At 36.7% G+C, this 15,962-nt stretch overlaps 2 protein-coding genes and 1 non-coding gene across 7 annotated transcripts; all 3 read right to left on the bottom strand.

Moving 5' to 3' along the window:
- Window positions 1-1,612: 1,612 nt before the first annotated feature.
- Window positions 1,613-7,053, bottom strand: LOC121743964 (U-box domain-containing protein 62-like). 2 transcript variants are annotated; one of them, XM_042137380.1, is made up of 8 exons: window positions 6,473-7,053; window positions 6,146-6,344; window positions 4,817-4,898; window positions 3,724-3,781; window positions 3,033-3,121; window positions 2,736-2,831; window positions 2,585-2,655; window positions 1,613-1,937 (listed from the first exon to the last, which is right to left on the bottom strand). In XM_042137380.1, the coding sequence occupies exons 1-8, from the start codon at window positions 6,921-6,923 to the stop codon at window positions 1,814-1,816; spliced, it is 1,170 nt and encodes a 389-aa protein (XP_041993314.1). In that variant the 5' UTR covers window positions 6,924-7,053; the 3' UTR covers window positions 1,613-1,813. The 2 variants fall into 2 exon arrangements, with proteins under 2 accessions (XP_041993314.1, XP_041993317.1); XM_042137383.1 differs by having other exon boundaries at window positions 2,736-2,828.
- Window positions 7,054-7,908: 855 nt separating this feature from the next.
- Window positions 7,909-9,964, bottom strand: LOC121743970 (cytochrome c-type biogenesis CcmH-like mitochondrial protein). Of its 4 annotated transcripts, none has more exons than XM_042137390.1 (5): window positions 9,845-9,964; window positions 9,665-9,763; window positions 8,957-9,123; window positions 8,341-8,472; window positions 7,909-8,241 (listed from the first exon to the last, which is right to left on the bottom strand). In XM_042137390.1, exons 3-5 carry the CDS (start codon window positions 9,095-9,097, stop codon window positions 8,056-8,058), a joined length of 459 nt encoding a protein of 152 aa, XP_041993324.1. In that variant the 5' UTR covers window positions 9,098-9,123; window positions 9,665-9,763; window positions 9,845-9,964; the 3' UTR covers window positions 7,909-8,055. The 4 variants fall into 4 exon arrangements, with proteins under 4 accessions (XP_041993324.1, XP_041993323.1, XP_041993326.1 ...); XM_042137389.1 differs by having other exon boundaries at window positions 9,681-9,763; XM_042137392.1 differs by lacking the exons at window positions 9,665-9,763; window positions 9,845-9,964 and adding exons at window positions 9,247-9,352; window positions 9,433-9,654.
- A 4,151-nt stretch (window positions 9,965-14,115) lies between these two features.
- Window positions 14,116-14,189, bottom strand: TRNAH-GUG. The gene has a single exon. It is a non-coding gene; the product is annotated as a tRNA-His (tRNA).
- Between the last annotated feature and the right edge of the window lie 1,773 nt (window positions 14,190-15,962).

Below are 15,962 nucleotides of genomic sequence, written 5' to 3'. Positions count from 1 at the left end.
TTTATAAGATAAGAAGCACTTAGAACACATTCTCCCCAGAAATGAATGGGTAAGTGTGACTGAAAAAGAAGACTCCTAGCAACATTCAGCAGATGCTGATGTTTTCTTTCTACCCGGGCGTTTTGTTGAGGAGTTTCAACACAAGAGTGTTGTATGATAGTACCAAAAGAAGAGTACAAAGAGGGAATGTTGAACTCAGGGGCATTATCACATCGAATGGCCTTAATTTTCTTGCCAAACTGAGTTAAAACTGTACTGAAAAACTGAGGTAAGATTATTCCAGCATCTGATTTGTTTTGCATCAAGAAAGTCCAAACAAATCTTGAACAATCATCTACCAAGGTAAGAAAATATTTGAAGTTTTGATTGGTGGGAGGATTAAAAGGGCCCCAGGTATCACAATGCACAAAATCAAAGCAATTCACTGCAATACTATCAGATCTCAATGTTTAGGATGATGGATCCATCATCGCAGCCAAGCCGGAAACAAAAGATCATCATCGGCCGGTCGAAGAAGAACTCCATTGACGAAGGCAATTTTATTCTTCGCTAACAAAGCTGTGGTAACTGATCTGCTCCAATTGATGTAGTTTGAGCCAGTAAGGGCGTGAGGAACAAGTTGAAAGCTCGGATTATTACTCGGATTATCCAGCTGTATGATGAGTCAGCAAGCTCTCAATGCACAGTAATCATTCCACATCACCTCTTCTTCATTGCTATGCATACGTGCTCCCATCTTCCCTCTTCTCTTCTTTATTCCATGCATGGCTTTCTCTTGGTTCTCTATCTTTCACAATTGCATAACTAATGCTTTATTTGGAAAAGATCTCACTGCATTATTAGTCTTTTTTTCTTCAGACTACAATAGTTATGCTCTTGTTCTAATATATCCCAACCCTCGTTATTGGGATAAAGCTTTCTCTGACTACCTTGCTTATTCTCTTTTCCCCTCAGTTATTAGTTACCCCTCCGTTCCATACTAATGAAGTCATTTTGATATTTTTGTACGTTCCATAGTAGTGGAGTCATTTCTCTTTTTCAGTAAAAGTCAACACATTTCTTATCACTTACCTTATTCTCTCTTCATCTCTCTACATTTTTCATTTCCTACTTTAGTCTTGATTTACTTAACTCATTTAACACAATTTTTCTTAAATCGCGGGCCGAAAAGATATGCATCCACTACTATAAAACTAAAAGAATATTACTCTTAAAACTAATGATGTCAATAAGGTCGGAAATGCTAGTCAATGTGCCATTACACTAAAACTAACTTCCCACCCATCTACACCTGCTGTTCCCCACCCATCTACACCTGCTGTTCATAGGCCCCTCAACTTTGACCTCTAAGTCCCAACTCAAGCATTTTCACATGACATACTCCCTCCGTCCGCGAATAGAAGTCTCGTTTTACCATTTTAGTCTGTAAATAGGAGTCTCGGTTCACTTTTACCATAAATGATAATAGGGTCTCACCTTCCACTAACTCATTTCACTCACATTTCATTTAAAACTAATATATACAAGTGAGACATTTATCCCACTAACCATTTTCCACCCACTTTTCTGAACATTTCTTAAAACCCATGCCACCAAAAAATGAGACTCCTAATGACAGACAAATGGAGTATATCCTATTCCGATTAAGATAATAAAAAAGAAGTGACACGGTTTTATGATCTCTATACATTATCAGTGAGATAAATGCCCCAACAAAGTAACAACAGTGAAGCATAACACAATTAGACACATTTAAGTTACAAAAGAGCAAAGACATTATAGCACATCAGCTTGTCACTACTACAATACAACTCTACAACCAGTTAGGTGTCGCCTTCATTGGTAGTGGCTTTGAAGATGGACTCTCTGAAACTTTAGCTAGCGAGCGATATTGAAGCTTCACGCTTTCTGCATTATCCAAAGTCTTCACCACATACCTAGCACGGTGTATAGGCGAAGCAGATTGAGCAAAAGCAGCCATATAATAGTAAAAGACAAACCAAAAGGCTGATCAATAATCAGTGGATAATATTAGTATTTCAATAAAAAACAGAGGAAGGAGTTCATTTCATCTGTTTTTTCCTGACAAGCTTTGCTCTCTCTAGGATTGCACATTCAAGAACATTGAAGTTTTTTACATGCATCACAGCCACCTGGGAACTTGCAGATATGAATCTAATCTAAAGTATATTTTTCATCCCTCCTAGAAATTTAGAGCATGAATACTCAAAACGTTCACTGACAGCCTGATGTTGCACACAAGGAAATTGCATCTGTAGCAGCTTCTACACTCAACTTTATTTGGTTATTCCAATTCACTATCATTGTCTTTTTCCTTCTAATCAAGACGTATAGAGATTTAGTGGAACAGATGCTACTCAAACCATGATGATAGGAAATTCATTTGCAATTATTTAAACTTCCTCCAAAAAGATCAATCTTAAATCTTCCTTATAAATAGGGAGCGAATACACCATACGCATAGAGTATACAGTAACAATGTCCATTTATCAGATATATACCCACATAATAATGAAGGCTATCATTAAAGAATAGTACTGCAGGGTTTAGGACTAAGATTTACCATCCATTCAAGCACTGAGAGGTAACAATTGCCTCACGCCCCACAAATCGTTGAGGTGTTCTCTTGTTACCCTGATTCAGTTATTCAGAGTTAGAAATTAACTTGATTCACCAAGTTGTGCGCAGGAAATTTTGATATTCTTCAGATAAACCTTTATTATAACTCGATCCATAACGGCAAATGGGAACTGGACACCTTTTGCCCTTGGCTGATCTGTGAGCATAGAATCAACAAATGTCCCCTTCTGCTGTACAACAGGGCAATGGAAACTTTTGTTAAATTCAATAAATTATAAATGAAGCCCGAAGCTATGGAAGGCTGAAAATTAGTGTAGTTAGAGAAACCAAAGTAGCTATTTAATGGTTTCTTCCTATTGGCTTCTCACTTGGAAGGCTTGCTATATTTAATTTACAAGAGAAGTATAGTAGAAGATGAGTCAATGACTAACCAGATCATATCTTTCTCTTCTTCTTTTCGGCATATAATTAACATGTGATTCTTCTTCCCTAATGAAAGCCTGAACAGCTAAGCGAAGAGCTACAGAAAACAAAGCCAAAGAAGTACAAAAAAAGTTAAAATCAGTTAGATTTTCGTTATACCAACTGGCATTTGCAGATCTTTTAGCCATTTCTAATTCACGAATTTGCATAACTGAGAGTCCAATTGTTATGGCTTTAGCACTACGAGCCTGTTTACTTTGCAAGTTATGTCAAGAAAAAGAATTTTTAAATGGATATTACATGTGTTTAGTTTGCAAGCTACAATTTATGATGGGCCCTCGAAACAACCACAGGCCTGAGCATTTGTCATGTAATAATAAAACTGCAAACTAAACAACCTACCATTATATATGCTCCAAACATAGTTATAAAACCTAACCCTGTCTTGACTTGTCATAACTAGTGAACCAACGTAAACAGCCCAAAAGGATGATTTGCAAGTATTTGTTGACAGAAAATGAAGGCAGAAGTTGAAACGATGTATAGAATTATAGCATTTGATAAGCACACGTACAAAGTCCAAATTCATGTAATTGTCGAGAGAAAATGGTATTGACATTCACACCCCAAGAGACAATAGGGGGACTCATCAGTTTAACAATTTTTCTTTCCCCAATAACTGTAGTGTATTAAACTTACAGAGGTTTGGAGTAATTCTGTCCTCTGACACTGGTTGTGAGCATGTATAGCAAGCTTTCTGAAAATGCATTAGCTAACGTTAATTGCGTATTGTGCATTCTTAACATAATTAATAAAAGTAGTCAACTGGAAAAACCCAGAAATTCACTATTTAACTGTATCAGTTGTTTGATATTCCTTGAAACATAATTCAAAAATTATTCCCATGTTATTAGAAAGTGAACTCAATACAGACAATCATAGTATAATATTAGCTGTTCTTGTAGGCTTAAACTGTTGTTTGGTGCTACTTAAGTTTTAGTTTGACAACATACATCACAATATAGTTTATTTGTATGCACATTTGTATAGAACCTTTTATATATTTATTAAAGTTCTTTAGTACAGTAAGTTCTAAAATCTCAAACTAGATTATGCATAGATTGAAATTTTAAGAAAAAAGTAGATATTTGATTTATAATATTTCTCCCTCTGTCCACCAGTACAAGGCCTAGTTTGACCGGACATGGGTTTTAAGAAATGTTGTGGAAAGTGAGTGGAAAGTGGGTCCTACTTTTTATACATTAGTTATAGAATGAAATGTGAGTAAGATAAAGTTAGTGGAATGTGAGGTCTATTACCAAAAGTAGTAAAAAAGTAAATGGTATCAGTGGACGGACGAAAATAGCAAAATGAGACGATTATTGGTGGACGGAGGGAGTATAATGCTAGCTGGAGCATATTGCAGTTTCAGTTGGTGGTCGCATTCCTAAGTTCATACGCTCATCCTTTTATTTCTGACAACCTATAAATTTGAAATAGTGTAGATTTTCTGAATCCCGTAAGTTACTTTTTTATGTTAATATTAACGAAAACTTGTTTGAACATGTGAAGGGGAAGGCTGATTGATTGGTTGGATATGAAATTCAGATAGATTGTAAGTTGGGGTTAGAATCTCTTAGCTAGCCCTTGCAACTTTGCAAGCATTATTGCTTGACAGAAAGTCCAAAAGGTAAATTAATTACATTGCTACTACAAATAGAAATTCGGTGTATATAAACAATAAATATGTTCCCTCTCAAGAGTGAAGTCATAGCTTTCCTTGGAAACTTACCATTCTAATAACTTGTTGTATTCCATCACTGCCGAAGGAATGCCCACAAGGTAATATCATAGCTTCTTCCATAAGTGTCCCGCTGTAAAGAGGGAACATTAATGCATTTATAATATCTAATAACATTACATAAAGCCTACTAATATATCATAGAAGATAAATGATACTAACACTATTTAGTAGAAACCATCCACATGTTATTCTTTTATGTTTCATTTTCACAAAGAAACAAGTACTCCCTCAGTCCCACCAAAAGCGACTCGTATTCCTTTTTGGGACGTCACAACTAAAGTGAGCATTTCCTATTTTGGCAAAATATAACATAATTATTTGCTCTTACTTTATTCTCTCTTCACTCCTCTACTTGATTCTTTCTCCACTCAACTCTCTAAACACCATTTTCTCAAATCCCATGCCCAAAGAACGCCTCGGTTATGACGGGACATAGTACTATTATATGCCATGAAATATAATAAGTAATTCTTTTACCATGGGTCCATGCGATACAAAAACTTTAGATACACCAAAAGCGACTCGTATTCCTTTTTGGGACGTCACAACTAAAGTGAGCATTTCCTATTTTGGCAAAATATAACATAATTATTTGCTCTTACTTTATTCTCTCTTCACTCCTCTACTTGATTCTTTCTCCACTCAACTCTCTAAACACCATTTTCTCTAATCCCATGCCCAAAGAAATGCCTCGGTTATGACGGGACATAGTACTATTATATGCCATGAAATATAATAAGTAATTCTTTTACCATGGGTCCATGCGATACAAAAACTTTAGATACAGTGAAGCTCAATACATAAATATACTTGCTAAATGTATAGAAATGCCATTAAAAGATAGTACATAAAAATAAAATAAGTGAGAGACACTAACTATCCTTCTTTTCAGTCACAAGACAAAACCATATTTTTATAAGACAGGAAACATATCCATTAGGCTAATTTATCAAAATACATGTTTAAGAATGATAGCTGCATATTACTTTCCAGAATCAGGTACTCATTTTCAAGAAAAGACAATTTCTTCCTAATTTGAGAAAATGTGATTACCCTAAAATGATTACCATCTCCAATTCAACCAGTCACCAGTGTTAGAAACAGGACAGGCACCAGAAACTACTAAAGAAATCTGATCCTTGACTCCTGTCCCAATTTGAGTACTTGAAAAAATGTGATCCTTCACAGTTAGGATCGGCTATTTAGTATATTAACAAAAATATGCGGCTGCACTTTCGATTCAACTACGTTTAGGAATAACCAAATACTAATAGTAGCAGTTGAATGCAAAAACACGTATGATGGAGAAGCACATACGTTAGAGGGTCCAAAAAGGTAGCCCTCAACAAATCCCCCGATTCACTTAGATATGAGCCCTCCTTACTTCCACTAAATCCACAACCATTCTCCGCCGTTGGAATATCCTTCTGCCCTGATGAAGTGCTGGGACCCTCTGCCCCATTCAAATACTGCGAGTAGTATTTTCCACACTGCCCCATATTTGCATCTTTGAAACCTAAAGGGCAACAGAGGATAGATGAATTCCAATAGTATTCAAATTGCAACTGATCACCTCTGAGTTTAAGGGAACCAAGTACACGAATAAATATTGGTTTGATTACTTCTTTCCCTCTTTCAACTCACCTAATGATGAAATGTGTTTCATCTTGTCACTATTACTGTTAGCACTATACCTATCTTTCTGATTGCTGTCGCATGCTTTAGTGACAGTAACAATATTATTCTCCATATCATTTCCAACTTCCTCCTCCTCCTCATCGTCCGCGTCGTCGTCGTCTTCGTCATCGTTGGCGTCGTCCACGTCACCAGGCTCCGCCGCGTCGCCACCAGAGCTGCGGCTGCTGGCATTCCATTGGTGGCGGAATTGGGACGGCTGAGGGTTGAAATAGTGGTGGTGATCGAGGAAGGAGGCGGTGAGCTCTCGGGTGGCAGATTTTGGAGCGGGATCGGCGGCGGCGGAGGGACGGCGATGCGGCGGCGGAGGAGTGCAGGCGAAAGCTTCGGGGAAAACTAGCTGGGGATGCTGGTTGAGAATTTGTTGGGAGGGGACTATTCCCAACTTTTCAGATGCCATTAAGATTAGGGTTTTGAGATTGGGGAGAGGGATTAGGGCTAGCGTTGTGAAAATTGGTGAGGAAGAGAAACCGATGGAAGAGCAGGCGCAGTAGGCACATATGTCAACTCAACTGCTGCTCAGCCGCAACTTCTTTTTTTATACATGGATCAAAAACTAATTTTAATACTTATCAAATTTATTAGTGAAATCAGAACAACTTTTTATTTTAATACTTATCAAAATTAATAGGGAAATCAAAATTAAAAAAAAAAAGTGAATGGTCTGAGTTTAGAGTCTTTAGATTTGAAAAATATCTCTAATAGTGTCTGACTCCTTGTTTATTTTGAAATTGGTCATTTTGCACTATTTTCTCTACAAAATGCTCTTTTGGGGCTAGATAATTTGATCTTTTCACATTTTTAACTTTTTCAATCTGATGTTATTTTAATGATGTAATTAATATGATATTATTTTAAATTTTATTTTTTTCTTTTTTTATCGTTATTCTCTTTATTTCTTTATTTCAATATTAAACTTAAATTTATAAAATTATATTTAAAATTTAAATTTTTAAATGTGAATGCTTATTTTTTTTTTATTTAGAATGAATGCGTACTCTCATTTCAGATTTTGAGATACAATGATAGGAGTGATATGCACGTCAACTGCTAGTAGCGTTTTTTATCCAAATGTATTTTTCAGTTTCACATGAAAAGCAAAATAGTACTCCACAAATTAGTTAAAAAAATCTTACACAGTCCACCAACAATAGAAGAAGGGCCAGCTTGTCACAAATTATTAATTCCGCGTGTTGCCATAACCGCGATTTAGAATTGAGAACCACTAAATAAAGGCATAACCCCATTCTTAAACCCTCTCAATCTAATCTTCAGCTCAGTATCAATTTGGGGAGAGATCAAAGGTATTTTTCTGTATCTCAAATTCTCTATCTACCTATATTCCCATCTTTCTCCCCACCATTTTTGGGGAGTTACTCGCTTGGTTTTTCATTATATCGTCTGCCTTAATCCTCTTTAGATTTATTGGAATGTTTCAACACCAAATTACAATTATTTATTTTAAACAGATAAATTGCTGCACTTTCCTAAAATCAAGTTTGCAACATGGTGAAAAGTTTGACACTCTCAAATCATCGAGGAATCCATTTTCCCCACCATCGAGTAGAAGGTGGCGTCAGAAGCTCAAGCATCGCCTCCTTCTCCTTCGGAGTCAATGGGACTCCTCGGACGAGGTCTAGGGCCATGATATGCACGTTGTTCTTTCGCCTGTATCTCTTGAAGGCCCATATCAACACAGCGCCACCAGTAAGTGTAAGCTGTTTCCAGATTTTGCATAATCAACAACATTAGTGAGAGGTAACTGGGGAGACGAACGTAAATTACAGAGCAAGTTCAGAGTGCGTCATGCTACTAACCGGTGCCATCCATATAGCCGCTGTTTGTATATCGAATTTTGGTGTATAAAGCACTGTCTCTCCAAAATCTTCCTCCAGCTTCTTGTAGATCTCTTTGTCATTTTTACCAGACCGAATCTCATCTCGTATTAACTTACACAAACAAAGATGCAAGAGATATCAAAATCAATGTACACAATCAAATGTATACACATTACAAAAGCTAGTAGAGAAATGGGATTTGCTGTTTATAGCAGAAGTGCCTAAAAGTTGAACCTTGTCAAATAAATGCGTTCCAAATTTATCAGTTCCACCAAATTCAAGTCATATATCGAATTACTGTGTTTATCCGAGTGATCCACAAATGACGAAAACTTCTCTTTTAGTATAGATTCATCAAAATTTGTTTAGATCTAAAATAATAACATACCCCCCATACGATCCCTCCCTATATACATAATGATATACATATAAATCAACCAACTTTAAATTTTAGTCATCCAGCGATTTTTACCAACAGGTTTTAACAGAGATGAAATTCCAGATAAATCATCACAATTTTCCCATCTCACAATAGCATGTTAGAGAACAAGAAGCAAAAACATAGCATGCCCAGAAAGAACCAAATAACAGGCACCTTGCGGAGGAGAATGGCAATGTCAGCTTGTGAGTCTTCAATAGATTGACTACCACATTCAGTGCACCGCACGTTGTGGCTTATATTTCTGGCCCGTGCTTCAACCACTCGATCCTGCCTCACTTCATCCCCATTCTCCATAAACCTTTCACTCCAATGTAACTGCTCTGTGATATGAATAAACAAAGAACACGTGTATTTCAGCTATCCCTAAAGCCACCATTCAAAACAATTAAATCTAAATTATAGATGCAACCATAACGAAATCTGAGCTATTATGATGTACACACAATCAAGCAGAGGCGAGGACAGAAAAGCCGTCTTTCTCGACCTTCAAGTAGAGCTCCAAGAGTAATATTGAATATTGATATGATCCTCCTATCCCCTCCCCTAACCCTAAACCCCCAAATCAACACTCAGTCAGAAAATACAAGATTTCACAATTTACCTAGTTCATATAAACAGCTTACACTTACTGGTGGCGAAGGCTAGGCATCAATCTCCACACCAGATATCAAAGGCTAACATATGAAATTTCTAAATTTTCTACTGGCAAAGAGTTGAATTTCCAGTTTATTTAATACTGAAAAAAAATACATTGGTATGTATAATGCTTTAGCAAAATGTGTATGATATTCATATAAAGCAATCAAAATTGACAAAAAAAAACATTTGTATGTGTAAAGCTTTAGCAAAATCAGAAGCAACATTAAAGAGAGGAAACCGTGAGAGGAAGGTTGAGGAGGTCGACGGAAACTGGTGAGGGAGGCGGGAGAGGAAGTGGTGGCGACGGGATTGAGTAGAATTCTGTATAATGAAGAATTGTGTGCTATTAGACATGATATTGTGGGATATTGACCTAATTAAATAAGATTTTCGAAGACATACCTGATTTACAGAGAGAAGGAAGAACTTGTTTGTTGAAGAAGAGGAACTCACAGAAGACACGTTAAATGGCCTTTGGGCTGATAATTTTAGTATATAAAATTAATGCTATATGAATTAATTTGATTGGAGATGCGCATATTTATTTAGGAGATTAGCGTAATTTAACTTTTTTATACTACTATATTACTATTTAACTAATAAAGATTTCACCACTGTTCCGCGCTGCCAACTACGCTACAACTAGTTGGTATTAACTATGGTTTATTAATTAAAGAAATTAGTTTATTTTGTCATTATGTAGTACTCCTACTATTTAATTTTTGTTTACTCGATAACTTTAAAGATATAGTTGAAGGGTTATTATTTAGTCAAATGATTTAAATATTGCAGTATATGTACTATACAATAATGTATTTTAATTTACAATAATGTAAATAGTTAAGTTGGAGTAGTATAAATAAAAAAATCTCCAGATTTACAATTTAGACAAATATTAGTAAAAGATATAGTATTGATCACCATGAATTAAGATAATATATGTACAAAATTACCTTATTAGTTTTATTTAAGAAGTTTCAATAATGAGAAAGAATAGGAAAAGAGAATTCATAATTAAATAATATTCCATCCATCTGCCAATATGAGACTTATACTTCTTTCGTCTTGTTATAAATGATTGATTTCTCTTGAAGACTGAATTTTAGAGTTATTATTAATTAATATTTTGTAACCTTAATTTTGTCTAATAATTATCAACATTTGGCTCCAAATTTGAGTTTGGATTTGTACGTGCCTTTTTATTTCTTCATGAAAGAGAAAATATCACAAACGAAATTTCTCCACCGCTGATTTCCCACTAACCATTCTCCACTAGTAATTTTGGCAACTAAGATCCACTCCAATTCCGTTGGTAATTTATTGTCACCAGCATTTCCCCATCGATAATTACATGTGAACCATTTTCCGTTGCTACTTCGTTAGTAATTTATTACCAGCAACAATTTTTGTTGTTATTTAGTCGCATACCATTCATTGTTGCTAATTAGTTGGTAATTTATTGCCAACGACATTTGTTCGTTGCTACATACCAGTGAACATCAATTTGTTGCTATACACATGGCTAATTATGACGTGTGGCCGAAGAATCAAAATCCAATATAGATTTGCTACTCCATTGGTAAAATTACTAGCTGGCATTCCGCCACCAATCCGCTATTAATAGGGTTAATTCTTTTTTTATTCTAGGGTGTTTTTTACGAGAAAATCGGGTTTATAGGGTACTTTACGTTTAAAATAACGTAAATGTACCCATTTTGTTATCTCTTCCATATATGGGAAAAACGTCACTCACATTGGCGTGTTTATTAGTGAAAACACCACCCGTATTGACGTTTTACAATTAAAAACCGTATGTGTCATCGTATATAGGTACGTTAAAAAATGCCGACGGGGTTGGCGTGTTAACTAAAAAACGCCGACGGAGTTGGCGTGTTAACCAAAAAACGCCACAGCCGTCTGCGTGTTTTATGCCTAAAAACGCCACAGATGTTGGCGTGTTATCACCTAAAGACGCCTCTGGAGTTGGCGTCTCTACCACAAACACGCCTACCACGTAGGCGTGTTTGACTTGTAACTGAAAAATGCCAATTGGACTGACGTCTTTTATAAACACGTCACCCATGTTGGCGTTTTTCTAGAAACGCCAATCACTGTGGCGAGTTATTACAGAATGTTACCCTCCGTCGTGCAAAAAAGGCCGAAATTTTCCCAACTGAAAAACGCCAATGGGATTGGCGTTTTTGACACACACTAAAACATGCAATAAGACTGGCGTCTTTGGTCAGACTGGTTGCATGAAATTGCAAGCTTCCTTTTTTTTCATCCATATAAGTAAGTATAACAAGAGGATGTATCAAATTATCAATATAAATAAGTATAAAAAGAGGACGTATCAAATTACCAATATAAAGAGTTTAACTCAATGAAAAAACACGAATATCAATTGCATCATCAAATATAATTAGTTGGGGTTTAGTTTAATCGTCTTGCCATTTCCGCATAAACAGACCCCATATCCCCTTCCCAATTCTGGATGTAGATCTAGGGATCTTAGAGGGAGGAGTATCTTGAACAACAACGTTCTCTAGATCCACCCAAAAAAAATCATCTCGCACAGACGACCGCGGTGGAGAAGTGTGGGGATGTAACCCGTCACAGCCTTCGAGGGGATGTAACCCATCACAGCCTCTCCGTCAACTTTGAGGCCCCATAAGACCTCCACGTCTTCCAATGTCATAGTCGCTTCACCGACTGGAAAGTGAAACGTGTGAGTCTCTGGCCTCCAACGTTCAATCAATGCGGTGATAAGATGGTGGTCAATGTCCTTTGGTTGACCACACCTCAATATATCGCCTAACCCCATCTGGCCCACTACTGCCTAAACGCGGGGATGTATGGGAACATCCCAAATGATTCCTTCATATCTTCGGCAGCGTACGTCTTCTGATGGAACTCCTGCCCATATATTATTAGAGACGTGTTGTCTCTGAAAATACAATACAGAAGGATCCGCAGGACCACATAAGAGCCGACGACGAGAAGTTGAAGATGATGCCATAATTTACCTACACAACATTCACACTTCTAATTAAACAATAAACAAACCTAAACAATTTCAATAATTAGATACAATTTAATCCAATATCACAAAATGAAACACCAATACCAAATAATTCACAATACACAAATTCACCTACACTACATTGCACAAAATCATAACACAATTCACCTACACAAAATTAACAATTCAAAATAAACAATATACATCAACCTAACAATTTCAATAAACCAAATATTGAACCCAAATAAAACCCAAATAAACCAAAACCCACATAAACCAAATCAATTTTCCCAATTTTTAAGCTACAACAACCCTAGGGTTTAAGTTTATAATCAAATTTATACTATAGATAAACACCAATATCTCAACAATCTCAACAATACACAAATTCACTTAAACCCAAACAATGCAACATCAATTTACAAACCAAATAAACCTAAATAACAACGGTATTCAAATACTCTAATATTGTAAAAAAATAAGCATACTAACCGGACAATTTATCAAATACGGGGAAGAATAGCACCGATTGATGGAGGGAGGGCCAAATCACCGATTTCAGGAAGGAGAGGTTGAGAGACTCGCGATTTGGGGAGGAGAAGATGAAAAGGGCGATGATAATTTGTTGTGTGTGCTGAGTGTTTCGCGTTTGAGGGAGGAATACTGATATACGGTTTCTGGATAAACACACCATAGGCGTTTTTCCCATATATGGAAGAGATAACAAAATGGGTACATTTACGTTATTTTAAACATAAAGTACCCTACAAACCCGATTTTCTCGTTTTTTACATTCTATAAGTGTACTGAGCTTTTTTTAAATTCTGGCTTTGGGAGAGACGCATGACCCTCATGCGGCTCCCGTTAATGAAATGCATGACCGTGATGCGTTTTAGGGTAAGACGCATGAGCGTAATGCGTCTTTCAATTTTTTTTATTTTAATTAAAAGACGCATGATGCACATGCGTCTTAGGGTAAAACGCATGACACGCATGCGTCTCTCTTTTAAACATAAAGTGACTTTGTAGTTTAGTGGTGAGAATTCCATGTTGTGGCTGTGGAGACCTGGATTCGAATCCCAGCAGCCACAAACACTGGAATGTAATACTGGAGTATGTTTTATTTAGGGCTATTTAAAATTTTTTTATTGTTTACTGTATAAAATAATAAATTGTTGTAAGTTCTAATTATAAAACTAATTTAAATTTATGTAAAAGAATGAGTTTTTCTACTATATGCATTAATGTAAAAAAAATTAGTGTCAAGTTATGTATTTTTTTCTTATTTAATAATCATTACTATTGATTAATTGTATATATAATTTTATGTTCATGTAAAATGAGTTACCTCAACTTAAACACCTTTTTTTCTCTCTAAATTTTTATCATTTTCCAAGAAAAATTAAGTGTGCCTATAATTTTATGTTCATATAAAATGAGTTTTTTTTTCAGTACATTGGGTGTTTAATAATGATTAAATATACAAAAAATATGAAAAATGTTGGTCCCGGTGGATGCGATCGATAAAATGTTAGTCTAACCAAAAAATCAATTAATGTGCTTTATTTAAAATGATAAATTAAAGAAAAGATAGAAGGTCGGTCCTCTTGTCAATATAAAGTTGTACTAGTAATTAATTAAAAAATTGTAGTGTGGCTGCTGGGATTCGAACCCAGGTCTCCACAACCACAATATGGAATTCTTACCACTAAACTACAAAGCTACTTTATGTTTAAAAGAGAGACGCATGTGTGTCATGCGTTTTACCCTAGGACGCATGTGCACCATGCGTCTTTTAATTAAAAAAATATTGAAAGACGCATTACGCTCATGCGTCTTACCCTAAAACGCATCACAGTCATGCGTTTCATTAACTGGAGATGCATGAGGGTCATGCGTCTCTCCCAAAGCCGGAATTCAAAAAAAAAGCTCAGTACACTTATGGAATGTAAAAAACACTCTAGAATAAAAAAAGAATTACCCCGCTATTGATAGCAACATTCCGCCACCAATCCGCTACTAATAGCAACATACTATATTTGCTACTAATTTTTGCTGGTACACTGTGAGTTTTTTGTAGTGATACACCTCATAGCAAGCTCACTTAGATATCTTTCGGCTACATCTCTTAGAGTCTCGTTAGGTCTTTTATCTTGGTGTTTTAGAAAATTGATGGAATTACAAGAGATAAACAATACCGGACGTAATACAACCCAAGAAGGAAGAACTAAAACTGAAAATTACAATGAAATCGAAACTGTAAACTGGAAATAAAACTTAGCCGAGTCGAGGAGGCCTCTTTCCGCAAGACGAGATATGCCCCGGTAGTGCTCTCGGTTTGGCGTGTCGTCCCCAAAGATAAAACGACTACGTCTCTGGTGAAGCAGCACCGCAATCAACAGAGCTCCAGCGAACTGGAAGAGAAGGCAGAGCTTCGGGAAGAAAGACAATGCAGAGAGAGTATGATGCTTGTGAGTATGTTCGTATGTTGTTCTATTCTCCTAATGCAAGGAATGACTAGCCTATTTATAGGCTTGGTCCACTGCGGGGGTCAACTTAGCCTTGATGGCTGTCATCATGGCTCATCATGGCGGGCCTGTAACCGCCGGCCGTAACGAGTTTGAAAGCTGGAGTGGTCGACGTTGAATCTAGACGCTGTACACGCCCTAGTTCAACCGTCACATGTGGACTTCGTGAAGCGACTTGATCAAGACACTGATCAAGCCATCGCTCAAGGAGCAGCAGGCCGAGTTGATCAGGCTGCTGCCCAAAACTGAGGTGGTCCAAAACATTAAGTCTGGGTCCCGGGACAAGCCCAAAGACCAATTGCCAAGATCCAAGTCCAAGTCCAAGTCCAAGACCAAGGGCAAGGGCACGGGCACGGGCACGGCTCGGCGCGCGTGTGGGCTCTTCACCCATCTTAGTCCACGATAATTACTAAGTGTAGTAAGTCACTTAATAAATACACATTTAAAGATGTGTCTCATCTCCTATGTGGGATAATTAACACTAGTTAATTACTCCCTACACTTTCAACTCATAGCTTTATCAAAAGCTACAATGTGACCAACTTTTATCCACTATTTCTCACTCACCGGGAATCGGATTTGAGAAAGTGATATACTTTGGTCATCTACGCAGAATGTAGATCGACGTTATATCATTTAATTTCCAAAAAATTAAATGTCTCGTCACATTTATTATTGGTCAAACTTCGTTGACCCGACATCTTAAATTCAAGATTCCAACAATCCCCCACATGAGTGGAAATAGCCAAATGCATATGCATGCAGACACAAGCTCAACCCTCACGAGGTATATAAGCATAAGGATAGGTAGTTTTTGGCTTTGAACCTTCCATAGTCGACACCATCGGATACACAGGCGGATTAGTAGCGCGATGCTTTGAACTAATCCCCCACGGCGTGCACCGAGACAATGGTGTTAACGCTTAAACACCTCAACCTTATCCGTTCTCACGTTTTGTGTCCTTTGCGG

The sequence above is a fragment of the Salvia splendens genome, chromosome 8, assembly GCF_004379255.2.
Source record: "Salvia splendens isolate huo1 chromosome 8, SspV2, whole genome shotgun sequence".
Lineage (NCBI taxonomy): Eukaryota > Viridiplantae > Streptophyta > Magnoliopsida > Lamiales > Lamiaceae > Salvia > Salvia splendens.
This window is presented reverse-complemented; position numbering and strand designations above follow the sequence as displayed.

Coding starts and splice junctions, on each gene's coding strand:
- LOC121743964 (XM_042137380.1), bottom strand. CDS start 6,923: ATGGCATCTGAAAAGTTGGGAATAGTCCCCTCCCAACAAATTCTCAAC. Junction 3,782..4,816: donor TACAACAAGTTATTAGAATG/GTAAGTTTCCAA, acceptor ATGCATTTTCAG/AAAGCTTGCTATACATGCTC. Junction 2,832..3,032: donor GAAGAGAAAGATATGATCTG/GTTAGTCATTGA, acceptor CCTGTTGTACAG/CAGAAGGGGACATTTGTTGA.
- LOC121743970 (XM_042137390.1), bottom strand. CDS start 9,097: ATGGAGAATGGGGATGAAGTGAGGCAGGATCGAGTGGTTGAAGCACGG. Junction 8,473..8,956: donor TTGCCATTCTCCTCCGCAAG/GTGCCTGTTATT, acceptor TGTTTGTGTAAG/TTAATACGAGATGAGATTCG. Junction 8,242..8,340: donor CGGCTATATGGATGGCACCG/GTTAGTAGCATG, acceptor ATCTGGAAACAG/CTTACACTTACTGGTGGCGC.